This window comes from Myxocyprinus asiaticus, chromosome 23, assembly GCF_019703515.2.
Source record: "Myxocyprinus asiaticus isolate MX2 ecotype Aquarium Trade chromosome 23, UBuf_Myxa_2, whole genome shotgun sequence".
NCBI lineage: Eukaryota > Metazoa > Chordata > Actinopteri > Cypriniformes > Catostomidae > Myxocyprinus > Myxocyprinus asiaticus.
The window spans coordinates 5,185,001-5,197,701 of record NC_059366.1 but is presented as its reverse complement, the minus strand read 5'-3'; the positions used below and the strand labels follow the sequence as shown (position 1 = coordinate 5,197,701).

Below are 12,701 nucleotides of genomic sequence, written 5' to 3'. Positions count from 1 at the left end.
ATTTTTATTGATCATACTTAGGGTTCAGGATTTGAAACAACCCTTACGAAAACAATCTAGGGTTCTGGCAAACTGTTTTAAACTTGCCACAAATTTGACACATGCAAATGAGCTTGTGATTCGCCGCAAATGTTTTCCAGAAGTTTGCAGCTCTTCATGACCTTTGGCAACATGGACAATGTGCCACAAGTTTGCCGCAAAGCTCATTTGTGAAAATGATAAGTGGTGAATTTGCAGCAAGTTTGCAGCAAATTTGCCATGAACTCTAAATTTTTGTAAGGGAACCTCTAACTCTAAGTATTGAAACTGTGTTGCGGACATGATACCTCAAATCATGCGACTGGTCAGTTAATATATAATTACTGGACTTTGACTTAATATTTTTGCATAGCGGACAATAAAAATGTGCAAACTGCAAATCATAACCCATAGACTTACATTGAAGGAGGGATCCGAGCAGGGTATAAAATTAACACCAGCCAAGAAGTTGGAGTAAAATGCTTGGAATTGGTAGGCTATGATTTGACCACTTCATTATTTTGAATATATTTTCATTTCGTTTGAAGTGTAATTTAAATTTAGATATATGATTGGTTTAATTTTTTCTTGTTTCATTAAATGTATTTAATTTTTCAAAATCGACCGGTAGAATTGAAGTGTGTGCCGATACAATCACTGTTAATACTAGCCATGATTGTTCAGTAGATGAAAATAATTAATACTTACAGTCTCTAATTTAACAGAGCGTACATCCAAATTCTGAGGAGAATCACAGTTTCCATGCATATAAAAGGAGCGTGTCACTCTCATATATATATGCCTGACAACCATCAAGGATGCAGTTAATGCACAAATGAACAATTCAATTCTTTTCATTCATTGCATACAGTCCATTTACACTAACAAATTCTAATGAATGTGCCGTCTTGGTTTATATTGCTGCTTGAGGGAATTAACTACATAATGGGATGCAGACTGTGGAATAATAACAGGAGAAAACCTCCAAATTAAATTGCTTTTAATCAAGCCCATATGCGCGTTGCGTGAACGATTTCGCCAAACCTACTTGCGCCTAGACTTAGCACATGCTTGCACGAAAATTCCAAAATGTCATGCCCATGCCCCTTGACTTTGTGCTTATGGCATAGCGCTGCACGTAACACTAGTGCTATTAAAATAGGGCCCTAGAAGCGGTAAAACTAGGGTACAACGGGGCTAAAGGCTCCGTGGGGTAAAAGGCTCCATTGATTTAATTTTTTCCCCAAAACACTAAATAGCAACAAAAACCACCACAGGACTTTCCTAAACACCTGTTTATCACTATACACTGCAAAAAATGTTCCTGATCCATGAGATTTTTGTGTGTTGATTTTGAGGTAATTTGATCTAATTTTTATTATTTTTTTAAATGCTGCAAATGTAGCTAATGAAAATCCCTGAAATTATTTTGTCTCAAGAAATGTTACTTATCATTTTTAGTTTTAAAGTCATTGAATCAAACATTTTTCAGTAACTGTCCAGTAAGTGAAAGGATAGTATTTGGGGTAAAAAGCCCCCCTGTTGCATGAGCTAAAGGCCCGATAAAACACATTGTTTTTTTTTTTTAAAAGTGGGGTTAGTAGATTTATGTTCAAAGTGGGCTCACATTGACTCATCCAGTCATAATAGAGATTAGATTGTTTATAGAATAATTGATGTTATAAAATGCCAAATGTGTTTGAAACTAACAGGAAATAGTTGACTTCTGAAGTAGTTAATTTGAAGCATAAAATGATTTGCATTAGTGATCATCTGATTTCTACAAGATATCACTTTAAACCCCCTAGGAGCATTTTATCCCAAGTGTGGGGAAAAGGCTCCCTCACCACCTTTGTTTTTAAACTGAATTTTAATTGAAAAAATCTTCCGTTATTATTTCTTTTCACACAAATTATGTTGCTCCATCAATTTGCAATAAAAATACATTTCTTTGACCTTGATACATTTTGTGACCAGCAAAATAGCAAAATGTCCTTAAGTGGTGCCTTTAGCCCCGTTGTACCCTACTATTTTTATTCATTTTCACAGCACTAATCACAAGTAAATGGCAGATGATCAGTTCATAAACAAAAACATTAAAAACACTGCATACATTTTAATGTTGCACTTGCGATGCAAAGGGCTGGGGTATGATTCCTGAGTGGACACATGAAAGTGTCATAGAAGCACCACAAAACTCAATGCTTCAGCAATTGCATTTCTCACATTTGCTTCTTATGAAAATACCAGTTAGGGTTTAGGTTTAAGGTTGGGACCTCCCAGGTTTTGTTAATTTAAAACTCAGAGCGTCAACCTTAAATACATTTCACCTCCCAACTGCCATGATAGTGTAATGAAGCTTGTAAATGTCGTTTTGCAAAACTATAACCTTACTGTCTGAATTTTCATGAGATCAGGCTGGTAATTTCAAAGGCATTTCGAAGTGTTCCACGATTCTAAAGTTTTCAATTTCCAGTCTCCAGTGGTTTCACTCACATTGGCGTATATTCCTAGCGGGTAATGCAGTGTTTAAGGTATTACATTTGTAAAAAAACACAAACATGCTGATACTTCAGAGTAGAGATGACTTTAACACTGCCTCAACGGAGTGTGTAGATGTCATGAAGTGATAGTTCGAGGTTACTTATTAAATTACTTTGAGTTTTTTTTTTTTTTTTGACAAAAAAACCTTATAGTTGTTATCTATAGTGCTCGTTTTGGAAGTTTATACTTCGCATCTCGATTAGAAATGGAAAACAGGCAATTGGAATCATGGCATCGCCCATTTGTTGCCCAGGAAAATTGTGGATAAGACATCTTGGATAAAAACTTCTCCAGAAATACCATTGATTATTTGGGATTCTTCATTTTTTATACATCGTGTCTTTCCATTTAATACCTTTATTGCATTGTACAATCCCTTAACATTGCTTTTATAAAGACACCATTATTTGTCACTTTTTTCACTTTTTTTTTTTTTGTGTTAATAATTGTCCCCACCACCAATACACTTTTTAAAAAAAAAAAAAAAAAAAAAAACTCATTTAATAATTAATTAGCAAATAAGTTAATGTGCACAATGTGTCCAAAAGTTAACTCGTCTGCACACTTGTATCATACACATAATATATATAGTACAAAACACATACAGTATATATAGGGGCAGCCTAAACCAAGGTCTAGAAAACACTAATGTGAATGAAAATTGGACTAATGTGTACCAAAGAGTCATGGCCAGGGACATTGAGAATGCAAAGAGAATTGGGTCCTTTTTTTTGGTCCACATAATATTTATTAATATTTATCACAAAAGCTGTGTCCCCAACGATGCACTATTAGGGCTGTCACGATTATGAAATTTTGGCTGACGATTAAATGTCAAACAAATTGTCACGGTTCGCACACCGCATTAACCAAGGAAAGAGGGCAGGACTCAAATGCAGATAATAGGAATTTATTAAAGGAGCAATGTGTAATATTTACTGTAAAGCATAAAATTATTAGACATTTAGGAAACATGCTAAGTTGAAATACTGGCTTCTCTGAAAACAATGCTACAGCCAGTATATTCTACTTTGAAATGTCTGTTCCAGTTGATCCCGCCCACTTCCCAATAGTATTTCGACACCCCGGGTTGCCAGATTATAAGGTTTGCACAGCGCGCTACAGCCATGGAAGCCAGCAATACATCTAGCTAACACTGACAGAGTTAAAAAAAAATCCACATGAGCTGGTTTATAATTTGTAAACAATAAAATCATTGCAAACGTATATATTAGCTGATCAACTTACAGTGTAAAGCTCGTTGCTTGCCATTGTCAGTTTGCTCATTCCTGTTGCGTGTCCTCAACCTAGCAACCCGCGTGAGCTTCGAGTCTGGAGAGTAGGGGGCGGGGGAGACAAATCTCTCCAATATTTTGAATTTGGACTGCAGTACCCATATTAAACGCTTGGTGTCAATGTTACATATTGCTCCTTTAAACAAATGAAAGTGACAAAAAAGGAAACAGAAAAACAAAACCTCCACAAGGGGAGAAAATCAACACAGTCCAGGGCGACTAAATAAAGATGGCCTAGAGCAAAACTGGCATACAAAACAGGAGACAATACTGACAAGCAGACTGGATCAGGAAACAAGACAAACACAGGACAGCGCACACAAGGGAACTAAAATAGGGAGAGAAATCAAACAGTTAACAAGTGACAGGTTGGGCAAATTAACTAATAATAGGCAAACAAGGAGGTGGGGTATGACGAAAGACACGTGGCAAAACAGAAACAAAACATGCTTTCACAAAACACAAACACACGAATGACATGAGTGCATATTGCCAGAAACTACAAGGCAACATGCGCTCATGTCAAAAGACAGACGAGACAAGAGAATGCACGGCAACACCAACAAAGCGATGCCATGCACTCTCACACTAGACAAAACCTTAGAGTGCATCACGAGGCAACCACCATGCGATGCACGCAACTGGCGACAAACAAGACAAGACACCTGTAAGAGAGTTCGGCCAAAAATAAATCTGACATCTCACACCGAAGTGACCGAACCTCAGCACAACATGGATACAGATCACGACCCGGACGCGCAGCGCAAAGCAAGCGCAACGTGAAGCACGCCCAAGGTCGCGAGAGACAGAAACGAACCATTGAAAGTGACATTTCAAACGCACACCATTTGTTACCACTAGTGTAGCACGTTAGCCAACCTCAGTGGAACACTTATATCTCAAATTAGGGGTGGGCTCTTTTAACTAGGGCCAGTAAGCAACCACTCAGCAACACCCATGCCTTGCTATTGCAGAAGAATTTACTAAAAACCACTCAGAACCCCCTGGCATTGTGATGATGAGTTTTGTATGGCCAAGTACCACTTGCATTTTTATTTTTTATTTTTATTTTTTCAGAAAATGTAAAAATGTAATTTTAGAATCTTGTTTCATCCAGTCATGAGAGATGGTGAGCGGATTAGTGCTTACAGAGTCTGTGTTAGTGAACAGCGAGAGGCCACCTCTTTAAATAATGGTGTAAAACATTAAACAATGAATAGGTGATGATGATCAGGGCTATGGCTATGTCTGATTTAGTAATATCACATCTGATGTTAAGCACAAGTTTGTTTCTTGCTTTTGAAGGGAACATGACTGCTTGAGTGTGGAAGAAGTCTGTAAGGGCAATTTTTATTTCCATTGTAGCACTGTTTATAAAAACAAAACAAAAAACAGGATAGTCGCAGGATGTCTTATATAACAGGCCTGTTGTCATGGATACAGAAAAACAAAATACAGTGGTTGGGAGCAGTGTGTAATGAAACACTACACAAAGGTTCAGTCTCTTTCTCTAATTAGCTCTCAAATACGGTCCAGGATTCCAGATTAGAAACATGACATTTGGCTAATGGTGGTATTTTTTGGAAAAGTTTAAGCATTAAACAAATGCAGTTTGTGCTTACTTTTTAGATGAAGTCACTGCAATTGCCACTACTGTCAAGTGAAAACAAGGTTTCATTGTAATTGTAGCATCTAAAAACATAAGCTTTCCCTTATAAAAATATATCCATTTAACCTAAAATCTTGATGTTGAAAAGAAAGTTCATGCCCATGTCCATGTCAACTATCCAAAGACACTGTAATGTAATGTTGTAACAGATTACTGTGTGCTTTTATTCTGCAACAGTCGGAAACCAATTCTAACATGTAAGTCTCTGTTTTTCAGATGAAAGAGACAGAGTCCAGAAAAAGACTTTTACAAAATGGATAAATCAGCACCTGTTAAAGGTAAGTTTGTTTTTTCTCAATGAGATTGGAGATTTATATCAATGCACATGACATGAGTGAGGTGCATGTTGTTGGTGGTCAAAATATTTAAAGTTTCCAGTATGTTGTGAATTTCCTTCAGGGACCCAGCTGTTCATTTTTGTCCTCTATAGAGAACATTGTGTGTGTGTGAATTTCTCTGAGAACATACATGCCACAGTTCTGAGATGTCCTGCTGTGATTAAAGAGGATATTGTGGGCTTGTCAGAGATACCAAAAGTTTAAAGGCCATGTTTAAAAAAAAAAAAACTAGTAGAATGAACGTTACTTACTATAAGTACATTTTTGCAAACTGACTGTTACGTGCCATTTTCTACATTTTGCTGCAGTTTCCTGGTGAAATGAACACTAAAGGCGCTACAACAACTGTGCACTTTTATTAATTGTCACACAAATCACAGTACAGTGACTGATTATGACTTTATAAACACGTATTTTTCGCTCTATTACTCACACACTGCTATGTTATGAAATTGAAACACTTTTACTATAACACATCATTTGAAAAACTATACAATTGAACACTTGTATTACAGACCCACCTACATTTAAACACTTATTCCAATGTGAAACTAAAACCAAAGTGACATTGAACCAACGCAAAGTGATGTGGTTGCTTCAGAATTTGTTTGGCTGTTAATGTTAAATTTGCTTTTAAAACACTCGGTTAGGTTTAGTTGTTGGTTAAGGATAAATATGTCTGTTTTGTTCACCTCTTATATATCTTAAGATCAGTATTGGTTAGGTTTAGTTAAAACTTTTAGGTTAGGGAGGTACGTTTTATTCATTAATACATCTGTCTAAAATTCACCTTACAAACCACATCTTGTTAGAACAATATTTCACTTGTTTTTGACGCCCCCTGCTGGATATTTCACTGGGAAATATGTAATACAGCAGGTAAATTTGGTTTGCAAAAATGTTGCCATGGTCTTGGAAATTTCATGAGATCAGGCTGTTTAAGAATAACTGACATTACAATTCAGAAATGATCAATTGTATTTGATTGATTTTCAAGTTGTTTTTTGTAAATTCACATACCAAAACTTTTGTGAGTTTTCAAAGTGGATAACCTTTATAAGAAAGGTTAATTTCTTCCTCTGTACTGGATGTCAGAACTTTTCATACTTTTAATATGGTTGCATTTATTTTCACCTCTTGTGGAGGCTATACAGATGAAAATGGTAAAAAAGAAAATATTTAGTTGATACAATATTATTTTATTACAGTTTTCCCCAAAAATACATTAATATAATATATTAATTAAATAATCTATGAACAAATAATATATACTGTAAGTAAATATTTTAGAAACAAATAATTCTCATTTAGAGGAAGCTGCTGCAAAACAGGCACTGCTAATTCATATGTATATGAGGGTTCATACAAAGTATAACATATAGACATCTTTTTCAAACTTTTTATTATATTAGTATTACATGCTGTAGAATCAAATGTGACAAAACCTATAATTGATTTATGAATGACAAACGTATTTTTTTGTATTTAATGTCTACATATATCAATCTACAAACAATGAACGGATAAAAAGAAGGTGTTAACACGAAGAACTGCACTAGCTCCACCAATGCTTCATTAATTTTTCACGGATGTCAACATGTTTTTTTCAGGGCACATTTGGTTTTCATAAAAATCTTAGAACACAACTAGTTTATTAACAATAAAGCACATACCAGAACATTCCATGATAATCAGAGAATAAACTTGTTTCTTATATAAAAAAACCATTATAGATACAATCAGCAATGCATCAAATATTTGGGCTGTAGTTTAACATGGAAAAAAAAATCCTGGTTACCATAGTTACCTTATCATTTCGTTGGGATGAATAAAAAGAGGTTTCCAATATGTTTTGACTGTTTTTAAAAAGGAAAACACTGAGGGGGAAACTCACTAAGAAAGAACTGCGGCCGGTAAACGTGCCGGTTATTTGCACTCGCTCTCTGTGCTGCCATTGCACTGGATTAACTAAAGGAATTATGCAGATCAGGCAATGGAGCTAACGCGCCCACAAAATCACTGTTGATTCTAGGCACTACATAGCGGGGAATGCAGCGGACCACCGCGATCTGACAACATATTTTGGGACTGAACAGCATCACTCCACTATGGGATCCAGACACCTGAATCATATCTTTAACATGCAGAAAGTGCGCTTGACTACAAGTTCCGCAAGTGTTTAGTGAATTTACTCAAAGTTGTTTTTTTTTTGCACTTCAAATCAAGCATATAAAATAAATAAAGTCTCAATCAAAACTGATTGTATATGCAAGCTATAAGAACACTTCTGTGAATACAAGCATTTGAGTGGCAATATGTTAAGAGACGAACACGTGCATGTCTGCAGCGGGGTGGGCGGGGCCTCCTTCCTGACATGTTGATGTGAAACAGCCACAAAATTTAGTCTTTAATCTCAGGCCTCATTTTATTTTGGATGACAGGTATGCTAGTCATGTGCCAAGAATAATGTTTTACTTTAAGTATTTTCCCAAATGAGTCCTCCTAGGCAACAAATCTACCAGTCCAAGACAAGTAACAGCGTGCGTGGTAGATTTTTAATCAACAGCAACTCATCTGGATCTTACATGTTTTAAAAAAGTGCATTCACTTATCTTTTTGAAAGTTTTACCCCTAAAGAAATGAATAATAGGACTACTTATTATATATATTTTTCAAATCAAAGAAGGAAGAAGAAGACACGAAGCAGAGGACTCTTGTATCACCCTGAAGGGGTTTATTTTGCAATTACAGTCGGCTGACTACATTATCCTGCTTATTACATGGCTAACTTCCAAATAAATAAATACATAAACATAAAATATTGATTTGCATTAAAATTATGTCATTATGTGAGAAGAAATAAATCGCTGAACAGCTGAAATCCACCTCCGGGTTGTGCGGATTTCTGCTGGTGTTTATTTTGGAAATAATGAACGTCTGACTGTTCATTATGCATCTTATTACAAGACTACTTGCCAAATAAATAAATAAATGCACATAAAACATTGATATGTGTTTAAATTATTTTATTAGCTTACTTGTAGAGATAGCACAGTGATCCAAGAAGCAGGAGAGACGGCTCGCAGAACCTGGATGAGCGGTCTGATACGTGGACGTGCGGTTGTTACTGAGAAATATCAGACCACTAGATGGCGCCATTGAACAATCAGAATTGAGTGTTCAAGAGAGCTGTGTAATAAGCAAAAATAATGTTTTCAGCCTTTTGTTAAAATGGCTTGGAACCAGTGGAACCTTTATTTTACCGAAACAGCTTTTATTACTATGTAAATTAAAAATGTAAAAATAAGTCAAATAAATGAAAGATTTATTTAAAAATAATGTTTTCCACACTGTTTTTTACAATTGAACAGATGGAAGAATATTTCATTGTATATTTTAATATTCACAGGCACTACAGTAATAAACAGCTAAATTTACCTACAGCACATATATATATATATATATATATATATATATATATATATATATATATATATATATATATATATATATATATATATATATTAAAACAATTCAAAGCATGCAAAATTCCACAAGGGGACTTCTATGAAAACTTTAAGTGATTAACCATTGAACAGATTCATAGCTACAGAGATTTCAAAAGAACTCCATTAATTCGTTCAGGATTATATTAAATACACTACTAAAATATATCTAGTGTATAATGTATTGCTAATTGATTTGATGTAATTGTACTGTATGCAGGGTGTGATTTGCCATGGGGAATGGGAGGGATATCCCCTTTCTGGTCATTCATTTTTGATCTCCGGAGGGAATACATTTTATCCCTGTTTCTAGTCAGACTGAATGCATTTACCATATCCAAAAGTAGATGGTGCTATTAAGTAAAGCCCTATTAGGATGTGATTCGTTTTCCAGACAAATGACTGACTGTAGATTTATTATCACTGCGGACGTCTGTAATGTATACATTCGATTCGCACAGGATAAGGGATGTCTGTGGAGATCCCAGAGATGGGTGCGTAAACTCACTGGATTCACACACTGACATCACACTTAAATAACCCATCAGAAAATTTAAAGCTGTGCTGATTATCAAGAAATATTAAACATGAGCATACAGTATGCTGTATATCTGAGATTACTTGAAGAAATTCATTGGAATACCTGGAATACCTACCAAAATACAACACAACTAGTGACATGTAGCAAACCTGTAATCCTATATTACACTTTTGAATAAAAAATATGGACAATCCGTTCACATTATGTAATTTTTTTAAGCCCCTCCCAAAAATATGTTCCGGAATGAGAGACTGCAGAGTCCGAAAACACTTAAAAACAACTTCTCCCCTTCACTCTGTTCACATAACAATAGTACATGCTTGTACAGTGCATCCGGAAAGTATTCACAGCGCTTCACTTTTTCCACATTTTGTTATGTTACAGCCTTATTCCAAAATGGATTAAATTCATTATTTTCCTCAAAATTCTACAAACAATACCCCATAATGACAACATGAAAGAAGTTTGTTTTAAATCTTTGCAAATTTATTAAAAATAAAAATAAAATAAAAAAAATCACAAGTATTCACAGTCTTTGCTCAATACTTTGTTGAAGCACCTTTGGCACCAATTACAGCCTCCAGTCTTTTTGAGTATGATGCTACAAGCTTGGCACACCTATTTTTGGGCAGTTTCTCCCATTCTTCTTTGCAGGACCTCTCAAGCTCCATCAGGTTGGATGGGGAGCGTCGGTGCACAGCCATTTTCAGATCTCTCCAGAGATGTTCAATCGGATTCAAGTCTGGGCTCTGGCTGGGCCACTCAAGGACATTCACAGAGTTGTTCCGGAGCCACTCCTTTGTTATCTTGGCTGTGTGCTTAAGGTTGTTGTCCTGTTGGAAGATGAACCTTCACCCCAGTCTGAGGTCCAGAGTGCTCTGGAGCAGGTTTTCATCAAGGATGTCTCTGTACATTGCTGCATTCATCTTTCCCTCGATCCTGACTAGTCTTTCAGTTCCTGCTGCTGAAAAACATCCCCACAGCATGATGCTGCCACCACCATGCTTCACTATAGGGATGGTATTGGCCAGGTGATGAGCAGTGCCTGGTTTCCTCCAGACATGACGCTTGCCATTCAGGCCAAAGAGTTCAATCTTTGTTTCTCATGGTCTGAGAGTCCTTCAGGTGCCTTTTGGCAAACGCCAGGCGGGCTGTCATGTGCCTTTTACTGAGGAGTGGCTTCCGTCTGGCCACTCTACCATACAGGCCTGATTGGTAGAGTGCTGCAGAGATGATTGTTCTTCTGGAAGGTTCTCTCTCCACAGAGAAACGCTGGAGCTCTGTCAGAGTGACCATCAGATTCTTGGTCACCTCCCTGACTAAGGCCCTTCTCCCCCGATCGCTCAGTTTGGCCGGGCGGCCAGCTCTAGGAAGAGTCCTGGTGGTTCCAAACTTCTTCCATTTACGGATGATGGAGGCCACTGTGCTCATTGGGACCTTCAATGCTGCAGAAATGTTTCTGTACCCTTCCCCAGATCTGTGCCTCGATACAATCCTGTCTCGGAGGTCTACAGTCAATTCCTTGGACTTCATGGCTTGGTTTGTGCTCTGACATGCACTGTTAACTGTGGGACCTTATATAGACAGGTGTGTGCCTTTCCAAATCATGTCCAATCAACTGAATTTACCACAGGTGGACTCCAGTCAATTTGTAGAAACATCTCAAGGATGATCAGTGGAAACAGGATGCACCTGAGCTCAATTTTGAGTGTCATTGCAAAGGCTGTGAATACTTATGTACATGTGATTTTTTTTATTTTTAATACATTGATTAAATTCAGTTAAAATAATTATTTTCTGTGGTTTTAGTCTACAGTTTAAGAATTTGAGACTGCTTTTGATATGGATTACACCGTCATCTGAATTACTACATTCAAATTCAATGATGACATTCACACTGACATGTCCCCCCCCCCCAGTTTTTAACAAATCACACCATGATTGTATGTAATTATGTATTGAAAACATTCATTATATTGTCCAGTCCTAATGAATGAATGTTAATGTAAACTCTTTTAGAAAGATTTTACAGACAGTTTTCTTCCAGAGTTTTCCTCAGCCCGTCACATAATCCTTAAAAATCTTCCTGCATAATTGGTGCTCACCTTTGCTACTACTATTTCTTAGGCCTGACATTGAGTAGCAGCACACAGTAAAGAGTAACAGAATGACCCAGAACTGCAGTTAGAAGATCTATTTTAGTCATGCAGCTGTGGTTGTTGGGGATTATGAACAAGAGGACCTGGGTGAAAGCAGGTCAGTAAGGCAGAGAGGTGACTTTAACAGCATGGTATTCAGGGCAAACGGGGGATAATGTAGGCGGTGTGAAGCAGAGGGAGAATGTTCATACCCCTGGAGCTGTGGAAGTGTAAGCTTCAGATAAGAGTTCTGTCATTAGCCAGCATCACAGGGGGCATTAGTGATTATTGAAGGGAACAACTAGAATGCTGCATGTGTATGTGAGGCTATCAACACAGCGTGAGAGGTCATTCAATGTAAAAGGATGACTACAGATGTGAACTGTAATTAAAAAAACAAAGATGATTCTGGTTCAGATTCTTTTCATATTTTTGACAAAAGAAATAGTTGAAAATAAGAAATGCCGTTAATATTGCATTTAGAGCCTGATCTCATGAAAAAAAAAAAATTTGCTAAATGATATTACGTGGCTCCTTATACTGTATGTACCGCTGTAGTTCCAATGTGAAATGTCCACTGAATGGCACCAATGTTCTTCTCAGTAGATAAGGTTTTAAAGGTTAATGCTCTATCAAGTTTTAAATCAACAAA

General features: G+C 36.6%; 1 protein-coding gene across 1 annotated transcript in view; it reads left to right on the top strand.

Annotated features, from left to right (window-relative positions):
- LOC127413600 (dystonin-like) overlaps nucleotides 1-12,701 on the top strand; it is a 276,523-nt gene that overhangs the window by 51,770 nt on the left and 212,052 nt on the right. The window contains exon 5 of the mRNA XM_051650862.1: nucleotides 5,743-5,804. Coding sequence (XP_051506822.1) covers nucleotides 5,743-5,804 — 62 coding nt within the window. The remainder of the gene's footprint in view (nucleotides 1-5,742; nucleotides 5,805-12,701) is intronic.